The sequence below is a fragment of the Convolutriloba macropyga genome, chromosome 3 (assembly GCF_964194025.1).
Source record: "Convolutriloba macropyga chromosome 3, txConMacr16.3, whole genome shotgun sequence".
In the NCBI taxonomy this organism is placed as follows: domain Eukaryota; kingdom Metazoa; phylum Xenacoelomorpha; order Acoela; family Convolutidae; genus Convolutriloba; species Convolutriloba macropyga.
This window is the reverse complement of record NC_134470.1, coordinates 34,890,727-34,911,861: the sequence shown is the minus strand read 5'-3', so window position 1 is coordinate 34,911,861 and position 21,135 is coordinate 34,890,727. Positions and strand designations below refer to the sequence as shown.

At 36.1% G+C, this 21,135-nt stretch overlaps 1 protein-coding gene across 4 annotated transcripts in view; it reads left to right on the top strand.

Moving 5' to 3' along the window:
* LOC142336162 (uncharacterized) overlaps positions 1 to 18,166 on the top strand; it is a 103,804-nt gene extending 85,638 nt beyond the window's left edge. For 3 of the 4 annotated variants that reach the window (XM_075384770.1, XM_075384769.1, XM_075384771.1), the window contains 7 exons: positions 5,075 to 5,341; positions 9,334 to 9,488; positions 15,038 to 15,277; positions 15,549 to 15,737; positions 16,039 to 16,195; positions 16,827 to 16,896; positions 17,852 to 18,166. In XM_075384770.1, coding sequence (XP_075240885.1) covers positions 5,075 to 5,341; positions 9,334 to 9,488; positions 15,038 to 15,277; positions 15,549 to 15,737; positions 16,039 to 16,195; positions 16,827 to 16,896; positions 17,852 to 17,999 — 1,226 coding nt within the window. In that variant the 3' untranslated portion in view covers positions 18,000 to 18,166. The remainder of the gene's footprint in view (positions 1 to 5,074; positions 5,342 to 9,333; positions 9,489 to 15,037; positions 15,278 to 15,548; positions 15,738 to 16,038; positions 16,196 to 16,826; positions 16,897 to 17,851) is intronic. The other variant, XM_075384772.1, reaches the window with a different exon arrangement.
* The last annotated feature ends 2,969 nt before the right edge of the window (positions 18,167 to 21,135 follow it).

The following is a 21,135-nucleotide window of genomic DNA, read 5'->3' as shown; positions in this document are numbered from 1 at the left end:
AAACTATATAAGGTTCGAAACAAGGATACTGGATAGCCACTTTAGACAATGAAAGCAGGATCTTGTTAAAATCTGAAGTTGTTTATAAGTTTTTTGAGTTGAACGATTTTTGCTGGCATACAAAACTTTTTAATTTCTTGCAGATGGTTTACATGACAGAGTGAAAAGGTTGGTTTTGAACATTTTTTCTTCGAAATTCAGAAACCTTTTTATATATAACGTTTTTCTTTTTTGAAGCATTTGTCATTTTTGTCGAGTTTATTTACCTTTAGTGGCAAATAAATCTCTTTCAAGGCTTGTTGAGTTAATGCGTACATTGAATTGTGTCGTATTTGGCATTCAGGGTAAAAACTTTAAGAAATTTAGAAATGATAACTTTTTGTTTGTTTGATTGTTTTAGTTCCACAAGTACTGTTTTGTCTTTTTGGCTAGAACTGTTTGATTGATCTTCGTCAAGTACATTAGTTGTCAGTTTTTCAATCATTTCCTTGGATTGTATTTCAGGACTTGTCCTGCTGTTTTTGCAATTCAAAGAATTTGAATTGTATTGGGGCGCTGTCTTTTTTTTAAGATCTGTTCACACATTTTCATGATTTTTGAAGTCAAATCGGAGTAGGGATTTTGGTCACGCCGAAACAGGAAATGGAGCGAAAAAGCGAGTGGTTTTGCGGCGTGAATTTTTTTCGCTCTAATTTTAAAGTAGAGTGCAAAAATGGTTTTTGAACAAAATTTCGGTTTCTTGGTAGTGGTTTTTCGTTCACATGCGGCAATTTCACTCTGATTTTTACTGTTTTTCGATTTTTTGGATCGGATTTGTTTCTAAATGGTTTTCCCAATCCATTCACAGCTCATTTTAGGCCTAGTTTTTTGTTTGAATTAAATTTTCATTTCTCGCTAGTGGTTTATTTTGTTCACATGCGGCATTTTGACATTAATTTTTATTTCTTATTTTTCGATCTGATTTTTTTAAAATAGTTTTCTCAATTCACTCATAGTCCATTCTAGGTCTAGTTTTTCTGTTTAGTCAATGAAAATTCTTTGAATTGTACGTCAGGACTTGTCCTGCTATGTTTTTTATTTCGTACTCTCCATCGGTGGTTCTTGTGACCTGACTTCTTGGAATTGACTTCAATTTTAGTGATTTCTACTACTTTGCAGTTAAATTTTGTGCGTGACGTCATTTGTTCTGCTTCTAGGTCAGTTGCGTGACTTACCTCACTCAAAAAATAACTTCTGAACTCGCATAAGGGATTTTAAGTTCTATGAACTTTTACTAGTTAAAGGTCATTAGTGTGCATCTAAGTAGTGCCAAACCTAATGCCCTAATTCTTGAGTATTATATTCTTGAGTTTTTGAATTGAAAAAGTTCCATTATGGTTTTTTCCCTTATAGAGCTCATGTGTCTCATGAAAATGACATTCCGAATCTAACCAAAATGTCTGGTGGTCTATTAAAGGACTGGTGGTTAATCTGTCTGTTAATTTTTTTGTTGTTGCAATTCATGGAAGGCCGCGGTTGTCCATCACCGCGCTACTTTCCGGCAATCTGCCGACTATGTTTTTCTTGTCTATTTTCAGGAAAAATCACTTTACGCTCGCTTGAGAGAAAATTGTGATTTAATTTTGAAATAACAGATCTCACTGAAAATAAGAATTCTAATTTGCTAGAACACATTTCATGTTGTTTGTCTGCAGTGAGTGGAATATTAACATAGTTTCAATTTTAGGGCTAGTTTTCAATCATCTTGCAATGAGAAACTCAAAATCTGATCCTTTTGCGTTTTTTGCCTCACAAGGTTGACATCATTGCAATAAAACAACAAACCTATTGCAAATCTATTGGCATAATCTCGGTCAAATTCTTGTCCCAATTATGCATTACTTGTCTTGTTCTATTTAATTATAGCTCTAATACCGTCAAGCTTACATCAAATCGATCTCCGGTTCAATTCATGCTCACTCCCCGGATCCAAATCGTACAACTTTCTTTGATTTCGTACTAGCTCATTTATGATTTGTACAATTTTTTGGTAGTCATGCAGGGATCAAACAAATAAAAAACATACACTCAAAAAGCTCCACTCGTTATGTTCTAACATACCGCTACTGAAAAAAAATCATTGATGCAGAATTTGGTGAAAAGATTTTTCTTTGTAATCATACTAGGCCATATATGATTTATAATTTCTTAGTATTTATACAGGGATCATACAAAAAAATATTGATACAAGGAAACAAATCAGTTAGAGATTTTCAGGACAAACAAATAAAGCCATAATTGGCATTTAGATAGGTAAAAAAATGCAAATTAAAAATTGAAGGCGCTTTCTTGAAATCATACTAGGGCATATATGATTTATATTAATTCTTGGTAGTCATACAAGAATCATACCAGACTTAAAACCTACACTCAAAAGGCTCCACCGTTATGTTCTAACGTACTGCTACTGAAAAAAAAACAATTAATGATGCAGAATTTGTTGAAAAAATTTTTCTTTGTAATCATACTAGGTCATATGATTTGTATAATTTCTTAGTATTTATACAGGGATCATACAAAAACAATTATTGATACAAGGTAAAAATTATTTAGTGAGTTTCAGGAGAAACGAATAAAGCCATAATTGGCAATGGCAATTCGATTGATTAAAAAAGGCAAATTAAAAAATGAGAGTACTTTAAAATCATACTAGGTCATAAATGATTTATATGAGTTCTTGGTAGTTATACAAATATCGTGAAGATTTGAAAAAAAAGTAATTAAAAAAGCCAGATTTTGCTTGCTCAAAGCTTCGTAACACAAAGAAAACATGAACAATCGCAGTTTAAGTAAATCAAAATCATCAGTAAAAAATGGTTTTTTCGCTTTCAATGACGTGTTAAGCATTACATAGACCACTCTGTAGTTCAATCCAAATAATGAAAATGGTTTGTATCAAACTGTTGTAGACAGAGTTACTTTTTAGAACAGTTGAGAGCTGAAAGATTTTTTATTCAGTATATGATCAAAAACATTAACTTTTCTTATTTGGTTGATTTGAAGAACCAATTTTGTTTTGGTTTCTCGTTTATGCGCTAACAGGTCCCCTGTTGCTTTTACAGGACTTCTTAGGTGTCATTCGGAAACCCCTCGGCGGCTTGAATTAAGTTTCCTATACGGATCACATAAGACTTCTTTGATTTAAAACTAGGACCATATATGATTTCTTTGATTTCTTTGATTTCTTATGAAGTTCATATGTTTTTATATAAAACATTTTGATTGCACTTTTGCGGCCTTCCCACATCGCGGTTTTATTGAGGTTTCGTACGCAGATAATATATAGTTTCTTTGATTTTGTACTAGGATCATATATGATTTCTTTGATTTCATACTAGGTTCATATATGATTTCTTTGAGGTCATACTAGGATCATATACGATTCTTTGATTTCGTAAACAAAATCATACATTTTTCTCAGCATGAATTCTTACTTTTCTTGAAGGGATCATGTGTGAGTTCTTTGACTTCATGCAGGCGACATTCAAGGATCATTTATGATTCCTTTAGTTTCATAGTGGGATCGTACTAAGAAACCGAGTATGGTCAGTATGAAATCATATATGATTCCTTGTATGAAATTAAAGAAACTTCAACCCGGGTCTTCAATTCATGCAAATGAGTGGGCACCTTGATATTTTCGTCTGTATTTTGAGACTACATATCGACGGAGTTTTTTCAGGCAATCTGTCAACTACTTTTTGAAGCTGGAAATTGGTAGATTGGCTGAATAGGTAAAATCTCAGCAGCGACGCATGACCGATTAGCATAGATACCTGAAATTTCTAAAAAAGAAGACAACCAAATTTGTGCAATCAAGAAGTAAAATGGTTAGAATATTTCTAATCAGCAGCAGATAAAACATTCAAACAAAGTAGTGCAAACAAAACTATCCAACAGTATACTGCTAAGGCCTGATTGTAGTCTGGACTCTCGTGTGATTTAACTGTTGATCAGACTCGGAGTCTTGTGATGAATCGCTATTTTGGGGTAAACTCTTTTCTTCTGTGGTCAGACGATGATAAAACATACCGACATAGATCAATAATAAGCAGACAATATTGTTTACTCCTTATACGTTGCTTCTATTTTAATTTATACCTTCGGCTTGTCCTCAACGGTTTCTGCTCTTAGATGTCATTTTCTTCTATAATATTTTTGACCCAGGTATGAGTAATCTGATCTTAATATGTCGATAGTTTTCTCATAGTTTTTGACAAATTGTGAAAAAATGTTTCTTAACTGATGATATTTGTTCAGTACAGACTATAGTCGAGCAATTTTTAATTTCTCATCAGTATTGTTTATGCGAAAGAGTAGAAAAAGTTACAGGCTAGGAAAAAATGAGGAAAAAGTTTGGTTTGTAGTAATGGCGTGGGAGCCAACTAAACCAATTTGAAAAGGCTCTTAAAATAGTAGATTGTGTTGACGCCAAAATGCGTGACGTAACATTGTATCTTTGAATACTCCAATCTTTCAAATACCCAGGCAATTGTTACGTGATATCTATTAGAGCTAGCAGCAATATTTGACGCTCTCTCGCTCTCTGAAGTTTCAGTGATAGCTTGATTTTTGACGTGGCGGCGTCACATTTCATGACCATCTTACTCATTCACTCCTAATTGAATGGCTACAATAATGACAGTTTCAAGTTTTTCAACTATTTGGGGTGTTCCCGGGAACTTTCAGGATATACTTCCTTTAAATGGTTGTATATTCGTTTCGCATCTGCCATAGTTGCTAGATAAAATCCAGCAAATAATTACATAAATTTTTTTAAAAAAAATTGACAAATTATTCCGACTACATAAATAGTACTTTGACCAACCTCGATGGCCTGGTTGATATTGCAATAAATATTATAAACCAAAGAAGCACTAAAGTTCGGATCTATTTTATTTCCGTTTAAGACCGTAGTCAAACATTACTTTACAACATATACAGTGCCTTTATTCCTTTATCTTATGTTCAACTTTAGCGCTTTCGGGGCGTAGATCTGACAACTGTCACTTTCCAACCATAAACTTTCAAATAGGTGATCAAATGACTGGCAATTATCCTCAATGCTTGATGGATCCACTTCCTCAGAATTCTGCAAGATTCCTCAGCCTACAAACTGATGGAAGGCCACAGACACTCAACCGTAAGAGATCAGCTGCAGAGCGAAAACGTGAACATGAATTTAGTGCAGTTAGTGGCGGCCTGGGTTCTGTAAATCGATCCGGACTTCCCTGGTCGCAACTAATGTATGACAAGACTGGGCGTAGAAGAGCAGTACAAGTTGTCGAGGGACTGGCATCCGGTACGTGTAAAATTGTTTCACCCATCCTGTAATCGAGGTTTATGGTTGCATAAGCCTTTTACCGAGCGGAAACCTCGACCCGTTTAAGTTAAAACTTATTTAATTCGCAAAAATCTTGGATATGAATCTATTTCTAATTGAATTAAGCTTACTCGGCATCGGAAGACATGAATGCGAAGGCGTATACCCTCTGATTACGTTTATAAGCACTACCCGGGTTGACTCCAATTCAAAAAGTTTTCAAAGGTAAGTTGTAAAAATTCAATTTTCTTCGGGTTATTGGAACAGCGTTGAAAAACGAAGCAAATGGCATATTTTGAAAAATGACAGCAAAAATTTTGAAAAAAACGAGAAATGGAAAGAGAAGCATTTATGGAAAAGGGGCATTTACAGAACTTTATCAATGAAAATTGAAAAATTGGAAAAAGAAAATCGCGAAAATATTTAAGAATTTCTGAAGAATTGTTGACATAATTGAGGATTAATAAATTGGTAATGTCTTTGTTCTTTTAAACATGATTAGGTAACAGTCAAAAGACCAGTAGCGATTTTTTAGACTACTTTGATTTTGTAGACAAAACAGGCTGAATCTATTTAAATGATATGAATATATAATCCGGAATCTGGAAAAACCATTCTGAACAAACAAAAATAAATTTTTCTTTTAGACAAAGTTACTAATTGCTCTCGAACGAAGTTCGTAGCAATTATTGTAAACGTGTTGGTCTTTTTTATGCAAATTTTTCGCTTGACCGTTTTTGCGCTTTTCTTCTAGAACATTCTTTGACTTCTTAATTGACTATTTCGTGCTTTCGTTCTTCATTTTTGAGTGATCTCTATTGCTCTCACTCCGAAGTAGAGCTTGTTGCTTCAAAATAAAATTGATTGCGGCATAGCAACAAGAAGGGCCTGATAGCCGAGTGGGCAGTTCTTCTGGTGAGGGATCGGGAGGTGCATGGCTCGAATCACGGCGTGGTTAACTATTTTTGCAGCCATAAAGAATAAAAAATTATCTAGGCTACAGTCCCAGTTGTTCGGGAGCAATTCTTATGTTTATACTTCGCGACTAATCTTCCAATTTATGTTATCGTCTAACAATCACAGCGTTAAGGCAAAACGTTTCATCTTGATACAATCATGTTTAAAGGTAAATCGGATACTAAGGACTTGCGTTTGGAGGTTTAGCAAAAACAAAAAAGGATTGAGAAAATTCTCTAGGCAAAGATAAGACTCATTAAAAAGATTTTACTTGGATACTGATTTGACATTACTTGCACTTAATTAAAGTTATCATTTTTCGTTCTAAAGGAATAAACTAATATTTTTGAACCAAAAGAAGTCCAAACAGTGAAGAAAAGTCAAAAAAAATTCTGGGCCAAGTAGCGTGGTCTTTATTATAGCTGCGAAGCTGTAAGCTGAGCGTAGCTCTATTGCGGTGCTCTTGGTTTTTTACAATTCAAAGAATTTGAATTGTATTGGGGCGCTGTCTTTTTTTTTTAAGATCTGTTCACACATTTTCATGATTTTTGAAGTCAAATTGGAGTAGTGATTTTGGTCACGCCGCAACAGGAAATGGAGCGAAAAAGCGAGTGGTTTTGCGGCGTGAATTTTTTTCGCTCTAATTTTAAAGTAGAGTGCGAAAATGGTATTTGAACAAAAATTAGGTTTCTCGCTAGTGGTTTTTTGTTCACATGCGGCAATTTCACTCTGATTTTTACTGTTTTTTTCGATTTTTTGGATCGGATTTTTTTCTAAATGGTTTTCCCCAATCCATTCACAGCTCATTCTAGGCCTAGTTTTTAGCTTGAATTAAATTTTCATTTCTCGCTAGTGGTTTTTTTGTTCACATGCGGCATTTTGACATTGATTTTTTGTTTTTTTTCTTTTTTTATCTAATTTTTTTAAAAATTGTTTTCTCAATTAATTCGTAGTCCAGTCTAGGTCTAGTTTTTCTGTTTATTCAATGAAAATTCTTTGAATTGTACGTCAGGACTTGTCCTGCTATGTTTTTTTGTTTCGTCGTCTGACGCTTCATTTTTGTTTTACATTTGTTCTAGAACATTCTGTCTCGTCACTTCTTAAATGGCTTTTTCGCGCTTGATTTCACGCTTTCTGCGTGACCTAAATTGCGGTTATTCAGAAACAGAATCTGTTCCTAAAACAAAGTTGATTGTAAGAAAACAGATTTTATGGTCCGACAGCCGAGTGGTAAAGGCGACTGGCTGTTAATCCGGAGATCGCCGGTTCGAGACGCGACAGGGAAAATTTTTTTGCACCCAAAAACAACCTTTGAAATAAACTTGTAAGTTTTATAGGCGGCGGCGATAACTATTATCAACTCACTTCTGTATCTTTTTCCATCTGTATTTTACGGCACGCAAGTCTATTTCGCAGCTATTCCGGCAATCTGCCGGCTATGTTAGATATTTTTTGACCAGTCATGTTTTGATTTACTCTCATTTATTTAAGTCTCAACTTAGGATAATTTAACAATTAATTTTGGTTGGAACGCGCAGCTGAAAAAAATCATTTTTGTGTTTGTAATTGGCCCAGACGTTCACCTGCCTCTCACAGCACGGCAACTTTTTAAAAATTTTTCACTGAGAGTCAGTATTCCAGTTTTGACTGGCAGTGTGTTATAGTGACTTTTTAATTCAGTTGCAGGTAAATCTTTTGAACCTTGGAACATCAATCGGTTCATGTTTCTGCGAATATATTATGAACAATGCTTTTTATTTGCTCTGAACGTATGTTTGGAACAATTAATTTACGCCTATTGGTGTTTTTATACTATTTTTCTTCAGTGTAAGCATAAATGCATTTGCGAAGTGCGATTGTGGGTAGTGTGGATACCACTCTTTTGTTACCTGCGTCATCGTTTTTGAACCTCACCGTCACCGCATGAAGATAAACTAAGTCATTTTAAGCGAAGGGCTACCGTAGTCCACCCTTTGTGGGTTCATTTAAAACCATTCATTGAATTAGAAATCGAATTTTTTAATGACAATATTGTGATCCTCAACTTTACTCTACTCTTAAGATACTATTTTACTCTAAAGATACTATTTTTATATTCCTTTGAATGAGAAAACATTCGTTCTTGGCTCTTTTGTATCGAGATCCACTCTATTGGAGAAAAAACCGTTGGCGTGTTTGGTTTCAAACGTAAAAAACAGTCAAAACTTGTAAACTTGTAAACTACAAGAAAGTATGTCAAAACTCATTGAATGTGAATTAATCAACAGAATTCTCAACAATGTTCTACGAGTAGGTTACATTTTTGAATTCAAAATTAACCCAGAAATTTATATTCGTTTAATTGGTTTTGTGAGCGAAGAAAAAATTTCTTTGCGCATTCTTTCAAAATTTTTCTCATTTAAATACATTTAAAATTCTCGCAAAAAGAACGCTATCATAACGTTTGACTACACTATAAGTAAAAAATCAAAATCTATGCAAATAGCCCACAATTAACGTCTAAAATCGAACATACCGACGATCTCTTACGCTTAAATACAGAAAATACCGAATCTTCTGAAACCAAACATACCAAATCTTTTTTTTTCGGTATTGATCGGCCTTCTCAACTAGGGTCAAAGCAAATTAACCAAGGAGGGAAAAATGCGGGGAAATTTTGGATTATTTCTACAACTGTTTTCTTTTCCGCGAGTCTATGGCTCGAAGAATAAGTTGTGATCTTTATGTAAGCTATACACGAATAAAGGAATTTTATATAAGCTAATGCTCTATGGTCTAAACTCTATCAAGCACTCCTGTTTCTCGTTGCTGGAAGATGGAGGCGTTATAGCTCGTGCAATTAAGATTTCACAGTATTTTTGAAGATTGTCATATACACCACAACAATCCATCTTTTACAAGTTGACCTCTCAAATATGGAGTTTCAATAAATTTGTGTTGCTTTTGACTAATTGCTGCTCCATATTTGCTCACTTATTGCTCCAAAGAAAATTGAACAAAAGTTTGGTTCACAGGTGAGCTGAAACTAGAGGATCTTGCTGACTTTGGCCTCACACCTGTTGCTGAGGTGTCAGGTGTCAGTGGATCTCTATTGCGGGATCAAGTTCACTACAAAGGAGACCACCTTCTAGTATCTTCAGGGGCAGAGCGTGTACCCTATCAACAAGAGGTTAACTTCCTAAAAACGCAGAGTTATGAAAGATTGGCGGTGAATGCGTTGAATTTGTGCAAGATCGACGTTTGAGGCGTTGAAAAGAAAAGGATTGCGTAGATCTTAAATAATTTTGCATTTCTAAGAGTAGATCTTAAATAATTTTGCATTTCTAAGCGTAGATCTTAAATAATTTTGCATTTCTAAGCGTAGATCTTAAATAATTTTGCATTTCTAAGCGTAGATCTTAAATAATTTTGCACTTGTAAGCGTAGATCTTAAATAATTTTGCATATCTAAGCGTAGATCTAACATAATTTTGCGTTGAAGGTAGCATATGTGCATGAAACTCTTTCAGGAGCACAGCTGCATCTTTTGAATAGCTCGGAAATAACGTCATCGAAATAGGGAATGTTCATTTTTGAGGAACGTGCGAAATTCCATGCTTTCTAAGCTTAATTGTTTCTGATACATGCTTGCTTGTCGCCATCCCAAAACTAATCTAACGGCACTCAAAGAACATGGTACGAAACGCAGAAGGGATTTTTTCGTTTTCTTTCGTTCTTTTTAATAGCCGCCCTCATCTTCTCAGCCGGCTATTATAGCGCTCCTTTTTTTACAATTCAAAGAATTTGAATTGTATTGGGGCGCTATCTTTTTTTTTAAGATCTGTTCACACATTTACATGATTTTTGAAAACAAATTGGAGTAGTGATTTTGATCACGCCGAAACAGGAAATGGAGAGAAAAAGCGAGTGGTTTTGCGGCGTGAATTTTTTTGCTCTAATTTTAAAGTAGAGTGAGAAAACGGTGTTTGAACAAAAATTTGGTTTCTCGGTAGTGGCTTTTTGTTCACATGCGGCAATTTCACTCTGATTTTTACTGGTTTTTTTCGATTTTTTGGATCGGAGTTTTTCTAAATGGTTTTCCCAATCCATTCACAGCTCATTTTAGGCCAAGTTTTATGTTTGAATTAAATTTTTCTCGCTAGTGGTTTTTTTGTTCACATGCGCAATTTTGACATTGATTTTTTGTTTTTTTTTCTTTGTCTGATTTTAAAATTGTTTTCTCAATTCACTCATAGTCCGTTCTAGGTCTAGTTTTTCTGTTTAGTCAATGAAAAGTCTTTGAATTGTACGTCAGGACTTTTCCTGCTATGTTTTTTTACTTCGTCGATTAAAAAATGTTTCGCTTTACCTCATTTTGCGGATTTTTCAACAACGTGATATCTTTTTGACTTCTGTAGGCTAGTTTCTCTCTTCTCTCATTCTGCTAAAAGTGATTTTGAACATCAGTTGCTCAGCAAAGCAATTCAAAATGAACAGAGTCAGTATAAAAAATTGTGAAGTCAGAGGTAGAAACGGGATAAACACATAACACCCAATTTTAGATGCACGCTATTTGAACGTCGTTCCTATAAGTCTTAGTTACCATCTCTAATGCTTATTGGTATTGATAGTAGCCCTTGTAGCCTCTGTCTAAAAACCAGAAGTACGTTGTTTTCAACTACGAAATGCCATCAAAATAAATTGGACTTAAAAAAATTTTTTTACAAAAATCTTTTTTTTTTCAAAATCTTCTATTCTTTCAATCCCAATCATGCTTATTGGAATCAACGGCGGCTATTTTCCTGGCATCTGCCGCGTATTTTTTAGTTCCTTTTGTTTCGTTCTTCGTTTTTCTTTCCTTTGTTTCAAATCTTTCTTTGTCATGTTTTGGATCTATTTTACACATTTTTTGCCCTCATTAATTAAGTTTGCCAAAATATGTGAGCCATTGAAGCCATTGACCACAATATTGTTGAATCAGAAAGATCAATAGGCAAATCGAATACGCATCGGTAGCGTAAGCAATAATACCTATAGCTGTTAATTTGGGTGCAAGGATTTGCACCCGAGTTGATACGAAGATGCGCCTTGTTTTCTTTACCCATAAAACAGGAAATTGTTGATCTTAATTCACTCCTGTCTTTCTTTTTAGGCTTTATTGTTCCTCTTATTTTCCTTATCTTTCTTTCCTAGAAGTTTGTTTATATTCTACGAAATATACATGGCAATTGGGCGGAATTGTTATCCACTTTATCTTCACATGCTTTAACTGTCCTAGAGCTACAGCTGAGCGTAGAGCATGCGCTTTGAGACGCACTAGACCGCCATTTTGAGCTCCTAATATTCACATGCTATTGCGCTCTTTGAGCAAGCAGCAAACCAATAACATGCCAACCAAATAGCCACCTACCACAAATTGGCTAATTAGAAAGGGTAAAAGACATACACAAAAAGCAAAAGCGTAAGGAATAAGGGCAAAGGCTATTAAGCGATGTTCAGGGTTCGAGTCCGAGATGGGCAGAAAGAAGCATAGTTCCCTAGACAAAAAAATTGGATGTTATTTTTCCGTGTTTTTGTTTCTTTTATTTCGCTTCTTTTCGTTTTTGGTTTCTTTTTCTTTTCTATTTTCTCATCTTCTTCTATTTTAAATTGAAGTCAATATGGCTGACAATGCTTCTGAATTAAATTAAAAATGATATTTTTTAAGCCGAGATATTATTCGAGCATGTAAATTTTCTTCCACTCCAAGATGGGGGAATCGAACAGTAGTCCTACCTATTGTCTTCATCTCCCTAAAACATTTTCAAAACCGATCATTATCTATTAATTGGCAAAAGTCAACCATTTTCTAAAAATGCCGGCCAATTTCCTTTGGATAGAGGTCAAAAGCGGAATTTTCTTGTTCAGAAAGCGGGCAAATACAATCATTGCCTAGAAATAAAAAAATTTAAAAAATTAGGAACAAAAACAAGGCTTTTTGACGCTTTGCCTTTAAAAATAGCGGTCAAGAGAAATCATTTCGTTCGTTTTTTGGAGAAAATTTTAGTCGTGATTAGATGCTACACAGAGGCGGCGTCCATCGAAAATAATTGGCGAAGTAGTTTGAGAGAAAAATGCCAAAGGGTGCTTGTTGTGAAGTAATATGGCAGATAGTCTGGCAGAAAATGATCGTAGCAACGTCAGTGCAGAAATTTGCATTATATCATAGAGACTGTTTGTTTTGAAAGGTTTACCAAAGAAAATTTTCAAGAATATGTTGAAACATCTTCAATGCAATGGGTTGTCACAAAACAAAGTCGCAAAAATTTTGAACAAGAATGATTGTTCAGAAAACAAAGCGACTGCACTGACAACAAAAATTTCCAAGGCACTTTATTTTTCGTTTACGACCGGTTTCAATAAAGTTTCAAACACTAGATCAGAAGCAAAGAAAATTGGCGATTGCCGTTTTCTTTTGAATTGTTGTTTTTTGCAAAATGATGAGTTGGAAACATCGTCGTCGGGTTATAATTATTGTATGTCGAAAATTTGTTTTCCTTTCTTTAACTTTTATCTCATAATTTTCTAAACTTGTGATAATTTTAGACTGTCATATTTTCTGTGCCAAAATTTAAAATTTCTGTGATAAAACTTGTACCGGTCAGAGCTGAGATGATGCGAAGTCAAGCAGAAATGAATGAGGCTTAAAGCTGGTCTCAAATTTTTGTTTGGGCCCCAAAAAATAAACTAAGGTAAGGACTAGAGTTTAAATGTTTAATCTCCAACTTTTGCTTTGGCCCAGAAGAGTTCAGCCAATGACGAAAATTGTAAGGTTGGTAACTGTCGTGACGGCTAACACGATTCAAAGAACTCAATAGATTGGATTTCATTTAAATTTTAATCTAAAAATATACAAAATTTTGCTTAAAATGTTTGCTTATCTATGCCAAAATATTCAGAGCAACGATTAGATACGCTAAAAAAAATATTTTGCATGATTGAATTGTGAATAAATCTTGATTCCGAATCCGATCATGATTTTCTATTGTCGATACTTTTAAAGGGAGTCGAGTTGATGTCAGTAGATACCAGAATCAGATTTCTATAGGTGGGAGGGTTTAAATTCTGACATTCTGCTGATAGGTCAAACAAAATAATAGCGCCAAAAAATTAGAAACAGAATACAGTTTAATTATGAATGCGGGTTCTAAAGAGATGTGGTCTCCTCCATGGTTGGTTCAGCTTTCACATTTTCCTCATCCTGTCTGACTATCTGATTGTCGCTGAATAGAATGGGTTCGCTCACGTCAAAATCTGACATTTCTGGTAGTTTGATTCTGCTTTCCAAAAGTAGTTCATCTGAAGTTTTGTCCCTCGTCAATGAGGTGTTGCGATATTTCATCCATTGCAATAATGCTCCGCATGACACTTTTAGACAGGGATTTCACTCTTGAAGTGCTGCCTTCACAGTCTTTATTGCTCTTGCAGCTAGTCCTTAGCTCTTGGATGATAGACAGATGATTCCATTTTCAGAGTTGCCTGTGATTTTTACCGCAATTTAAGATCACAACTTAAAGATCACGGTACTGCTGATAAGAAAGTAAAGGAAAAAATTGAAAATCAACAAAAAATTGATTCGAATTATTTTAAAAAAAGTTCGACTCGATACGATCAAAATACAAAATACCCCTAGTGAGGGAACTTCATGTCTACGAGCTTTTGAAGCTTCTGGCAGCTGTCTTAAGACAAGCACGTGCCCATCCAGAGATAAATAGCTACATAAGCCCCAAAGAAATTCACACACTATTTGATCCGGAGAAAAGAAATAAACTTTTGAAAACTGAAATAAGACTTACAAAACAAAATAAAAAGTCCATTAAAGTTCGCATCAGGATCCTTTGCAATGTTTTAGTGAAGTATGACAGAAGTGTGTTAAAAAATATTCTACAACTTGGCAAAAAACAATTAGACTCTTATTTGCATAGTATTAGAGATGTCTACATATATGAGAATCCAGAATTACTCGCTATATTTTGGTAACAGAAATGCTCTCAAAAAATATCACGACACCTGAGAACGGACATTAATAGTCTGATGGTGCTCTTGCAAACTGATGATAACTTACTGGTTGTATGTTTATTCTGTCATTTGGTATCAGTTTGAGAACGAATTTATTATTATTTATTATAACTTCGAAAAATGAGTCAAACACTAAAACTGAGATAAAATTGACAGGTCAAAGTATTTCTAATTTATTTTAATCTCATTTCAAGAAATTTGAACTATTAAAATTGGCTTGAACCAAGAGTTGAACAAAACCATTAATGAGTTTGTAATATGTCCTGCCGTCCACCTGCCTCCCTTTAAGGTTTTGTACGGCAAAATTGTATTTATTTCAAATCGATAGTTTGACTATTTCGATTTCGTCTCATACAGAGTGTTTGAGTGACTTCTGAATTCAGTTGCGGGCAGATCTCAATGCAGCGGTACAGTATCGTGGGTGATATTCATCCAAAGTCTTTTCATGGCCAAATTTAGGATTAATACCGACTTGAGAGACTAAAAATTATATCAATTATAGGGATAATGGAATGTATCAGAAACTAGACAATGAAAGAGATGGGAAGTGGATGGATAACTTTTTGTTCAATTTTTGTAATGAATGGACAAATTCAATTATTAGTGACAATGATCCGATATGTTTCGTAAACAATACTGAGAGTACACAATAACGTAACAAATTTGAAAATTGTGTTGCAGGGACATGTGAAACAGTTTGCAAATGCGGTTGTCATTCCACCAAGTATGCAAGAATCAGAAAATGCTATCAGCAACAACATGCATCGATACAGTACACCTTTGCCTCCTTACACCCTCCACTACCTCAGTCGACCAAGCCATTATACCCAGCAGTATGGTGACTTTCAAAGGGTGCAGCCTCAGATGGTGAGATTCAACTCCAAGGCATCCAGTGGCATCAACTCAGTCGCAACCAACCAGGTCAGACCTATTTTCTCTGTAACAAAACCCATGATGATGCGCAACATATTATTTCATTGTCATGCTTGAAGCACAAACAAGTGCTATTTTGTATAGTTCACGTGATTTCAATGAAGTTAGTAAGAAAATCTTTTGTATGCCGAGAAGTGTAGCAATTCGAGGTTTAAATCTCAATTGCAAAGCGACTGTTGTACAGTCCCCTAACGATGCGAGAAATTGTTACATCTGCGAGTAACCATTTACAACCATATGTTTGTTACTTCGGTTTTAGTCACTTCGGACGTACTACACGAACCACAATGACATAGCCCACTCCATTTCGAGTATCTCTTTCAACTCCAGTTTGAGTTTTGTACCCACTGAGGAAATCCACAACGACAATGCAGTTCATAGAGGCGGAGTTGTAACAACAGCAGGTGAAAATCGCTTCCATGATTTGGGGCGTCAAGCTAAACAAGCGGTAAATAAAGTAGAATTCGCTTTTCTATAAAACTATTTATATAATTTGAAGTTCGACATTCTTCATAATTTGATGTTTTGTTTTATAACTTGTCGGTTATTACAACATAAACGGCGAAGGGCGGTTGCCCATTTTGTCAGTAAGTTGAGAACTCGTCAAGTTTCGGACTGAAAGCAACTAAATTGAAAAACTGAAAACTTTGCCAGAAGTGGCGTAAAACGAAAGGCCTGTCGCAACACTGATTTAGAACCAAAGAAATCTGGCTAGCTTAAAATACGTGGTAGCTGTTGTTCTTTTTCAGAGACATGCTCTAAATGTGAGTCATGGGCGTCATTACTCTTCGGATTCTGAGTTGGATGCACATGTGCTAGTAACTGGACAAAATCCTGGAAGCCGAAAGTCTATGAGCAGAGCTCTCAATCTACACCCGATTGAAATGGACATGCCAATTGCATCAGGTAATCAGAATCAGTTAATCTGAGGGTATTCAGTTGGTCTATTTTACCTCTTTAGTTCCACAAAACATACCTGAATAATGTAAGAAGGGCTTTACAGTGTGGGATATGGCGACAAAAAGAACGATTACACTAATTGGCGATTATACAATATGTTGACCTTTGTCGCAAAATTCCACAAATTAGCGCAGCGCAATATTAAAAGATTGGGAGCGCTCATTCGTAACGTTTGGCAATTAAAATCATAAGAAATGACTTGATATTAAAGGCCGCGCAAAGTTTTGCCACGATAATGGAGACCGTACTGGGATTTTGGCGACACCTAAGATTTTGAGGGGACTGGTTGAATGTGTCGAGAGTTCAAGAACGTCCTTCGCTAACTTCAATATTAAACTCACCAATAGAGGACAGACCGCATGCGAAATCAAGTGCCCGAGTCAGGAGTGTGGCTGACTCGCAATCTCGGAGATCCGGTGTCAACACCCGCTCAACAAAACTTGAAAGTCATAATGTACTTGGCAAAATTTAAAACACCTTATTGCAAAGAATCTGATCAATTATAGCAAAGTTTGCTAAGAAATGTAACTTAACGTTTTTTTATCCCACTAGGTTAGTGATTCTGAAACTGATTTAGGACGTGCGGGAGCAACCGCCGGACAAATTGACCAATCAAAGAACAAAGAAAACCATTCAAAAGAGAAAAGGGGAGAACAGATTTCCTCAGCTAAAGAGCTTGCAGCTAAAAAGCTTACAGCTACCCGGACCCGAGTGTCAGAGACTTTCATTACTGAATCAGTATATTCCAATAGTATATCGACGATTCAGTACTGAATCAGAGTGACCTAAGGGTAGTTTGTTAGCCAAGTATGTTCAGTATAAATCCAGAAAGCATTTTTTTTCTGAAAGTAGGATGAACATGATGATTTGAGTCTTTCATAATGTTCATAGAGATTTCAGAAAAAAAATGAAATTTTCGAATGAAACTCAAAAATTTTGGTTGAGCATGAAAATGCTATTATTTCAACCAGATTATGTTCCGTATTGGGAACAGCTATAACATCCTCTTGATACCCCGATACCCCCCCCCCCCAGTACGGTGGGGTGGGGGGGGATAAGCGTATCTTACTCCTCCCCCCCCCCCCCCCCAAATACCTTCCTTGGGGGGGGGGTGGACTTCGACGCCTCGTGACCCGGGGATTTAGCTTTTCTGAATTCAGAGGCGTCCCCGAAAAAGATTTTTAACGCTCTGATAATTTCACAAATTGCCTGAAAGGATAGCTCCCCTCCCTTGGCCATAGTAAAAATCATAATGAAATTTTTATGATTCAGTACTGAAATATCATGAGACTCAGGTCCGGGTAAAAAAGAAACAGCTAAAAAGCTTAGTGTTAAAAATTATGTTTGAGGTTTTGGATAGATTTACTTATGATTGCCGTATTGGTCGGGTGAATATCAACATTTCGAAACAGAAAAGTTTAGGGTTGTTCTAATACAACCGTATCTTACTGATATCATCTGAGGCCAAAATTTATTTGAAATTTTTTAAGAAAGCGTTGGATGGGGCCTCATCCCATATGATGTTATCAGTATATTTGCAACTGTATATATCAGTAATTTCATTACTTTTGCTAACTTTTTCAATTGAGGAAATCTGTGCAGCCAGTTCCCGTTAGCCAATCCACACTCAACAACTGATTTAACGGGACTGGTTATGAAGAAACCAAACATTGATCTCACTCGTCCAAATAGACAATCTACAGGTGCCAAGCAACAAGAAGGACAGCAAGAAAATCAGCAATGGGTGTAGCACGAGGGTAGTTGGAAAATGTATTGTTCACCGATATATGATTTCGATGTAGAACTGTTGTTTCTCGCGATTTTACACAATTTTCGCGTAATCAGTTCCTGCTAACACATTAACTGATTCTGCACTTGGATAACTTTAATCTCGAATTTAATTTTTATTTGGTTTTATTTGACTGCCAATAGCCGCTTCAGCACAGCACACTTTTTGGTACTCTATCATTCCATCTATGGTGCTTGTATGTCTATATATGGCGAAAGTGACGTATAAGCCTATCTGCTGTAGAGAGCCTCAGTAGTATGAAATAGGGGCATAGAGAGAGGGGGGGTTATCATTCGATCCTTAAACATGTGAGGGTAGGGGGTTATCATAGACGGGAGGGTATTAAGAGTTTACGTCACGTTAAACCCGAACATATGCCAGACAAAGCCATAAAACTGGAACTATTAATTAGAATTCATTTCAACACGGAAAATAATACATAGAAAGCTAGGCAAAACCAAGGAAATAAACTGTTCAAATTCAAGCACCGAAACCGGACAAAATTAAACACCAAAACTGAACACACAACTTTACAACGACTTTTTTTCTAATTAATACAAAAACTGAAGATTAAGGGATTTTTGCCGGAAAATTATTAACAAAAAGCGGCTGGAAATTGTTTAAATTATTTATCTTCGCTTTAAAATTTTTTTGCGGTGGCTCTTCAAAATCACTACTACTGGCTTCTTCGGCCTCAAAGTTTATGAATAGGTTACTGGCACTAGAACTCTCGTCCGAACTGGCATCAAAATCGATCAAATCGTCACTTTCGATATCCGATTCTGTTACTGCCTGGGCTGCAGCAAATCCTGGTTCGGGTGGCTGCCAAGAGCTAGGTGCAGAACTTTGAGCAGCCGTTGAGGATGTTTGTGAGACAACGAAATCATTATCCCATTCTGGATCGGAACTCAAACACAGATTTGAATCAAAACTGTTATGATCCCATTCAATATCTGCGTTATCCCAGTCAATATCATCAATTCCACAGTCGAGAGCTTCATAGTGTCCGAATGGGAGAGTATGAATGCCGTCTGCTTTTATAAAACGTTTGTTGTCAAACGCTGACAGACAGATTTTATTCGAGGAGACGGTCTGTAGAATATGATGGTCCGAAGTTATTCGTGTGTTTTCGGACCTGAAGACGTTGCCAGTGTTCAATGTTTCAAGGAAGTCTTCATGACGCAATCGACGTTGGGTAGCCCGCGTGACACCCTTGGCGGAGAGTTTCCTACAACCTGAAATGAGAGGTTTGATGTTTACCATAACAAACGTAGCTAAGTAACTACAACGGTACTATTTGAAAGGAACAAGTAGGAGTTCTTACTTTTGGACAGAATTGAGTACAGCTTGGGTTTCAGGCAAACGAAGTCTGTGATGAAGTCACCGGCGAACTCGTCCTTGAACTTCAACACTTTTCGTTTGTTCTGATTGTTGAATAAGAAATGGCTGGTTGGATAGTTCGAAAAGTCAAAACAATCCAGCACTGCTTGAGGTTTTTTGGAGAGCTCTTGATAGAAATCTGCACACTTGACGGAATACAGCAAGCTGTCTGTATCGCTATAAAGTAGACGGCACTCAAAGTTGGGCCGCATCACTTTGAAGTGAAAATGGTACATCTGATATTTCGCCAAGTCCAAAATTGAAGCGCCTACTATTGTTGGTGTATTCCAGTAGATTTTTTTAGGACGAGTCGATAGTGCGGCTAAGTTTTCTCCAAAGATAATATAGCGCTCAAATTCGAATTTTGATATGGTTGAAAGTGTAGACTCGGCTTCACGACTAATAATTAACTTGTTTTGGCAACGTTTCGACTCACAATTTTTCCCATACACAGCATTATTCATTAATTTATAAAAATTTTCTTCAAATTTGTTCGATGCCAGCTGACGTTTTTGACTATTTAATGAAATGTAGGGAGCAAGCCACTGTTCTTGTCTAAATTGTAGCACTCTATATAATTTCTTCACTATCAGGCCAAGATCCACATAGAGTTTTAGAAGTTTGTAATGAACAACGTATTTTTCCTTGTCGAATATAGTCTGCAACAGTTTCTTCACTTTAGAGGTAGATAGATTATGTTGCTCTTTCAACTCTATCTGATAGTCACTCAACCATGCATCTTCGACAAAATCTTTCGTGGGAGCTAAAGGGAAATCACGGTGATCATCATGCAGGTGAGTTGGGTAGGACAAGTCCACTTCAACAAAGTACCCCACTTGAGCATCATCGAGCGTGTTCAAAATTTCGCTCAGCGGGATATCTGACCTCAAATTGTAATCTGCTATTGGTAATTTGTCTAGCTGCATAACACCTCCGTAGAGGTTGTTCGCATCCACACAAAAACCAAAAACTGATTCCTTGGATGCGTCATAGTTATCCAGATAGCAATTGTTTGCAACAAATCGTCTCTCCTCGTACACTGAAGTAACTCCTCCTCTAACAGCTGGTTCTATGAGATCGAGATGCTCACGCTCGGTCAAAAGTTCAACTTCAGCTTTACAAATTCTCAATGACGCCTCTTTGGCCATGTTTGGTAAAGTATAAAAGTGCATACAATCCAACTTGTATGTTTTGAAACTCAACTCTCGATGAAACTCGCAGACGCATGCCAACAATGCACAGTCCAATTTTTCAGATACCCATCGTGATAGTCTTGAAGAGTACTACAGTGCAAAATCTCCCACATTTTTCGTGCTTGTTCCAATTCTGTTTCATTAATTGAAACTGTGCCACCTTCGAGAGTGTTACGCCAATTTTCGAGGGGTGGTAAAGTTGTGTCTTAAAATTTGCTTCTATCACTTACATACGAGTACGGATAATGACCTTTTTGTTTCAACAGCTCTAAATCTGAATCAGAAATTCCCGGGAACATCGAATTGAGAATACCAAACTGATCGTTGGGTAAAATTTCGGTCAATTTTTCCAACGAGCTGTTCATCATTTTATACGAATCAATAAATCGCAAATATTCGTAGATTTTTTTCGTTTTTCCTTCATCCGTCGTGATAGTTTCAATCAAAACGCCAAATGTCATGGAGATGTATTTTTCGTCTGTTGCTGGAATGACTTGAACGGTAGTTGTTGGTTCGCATTCGTT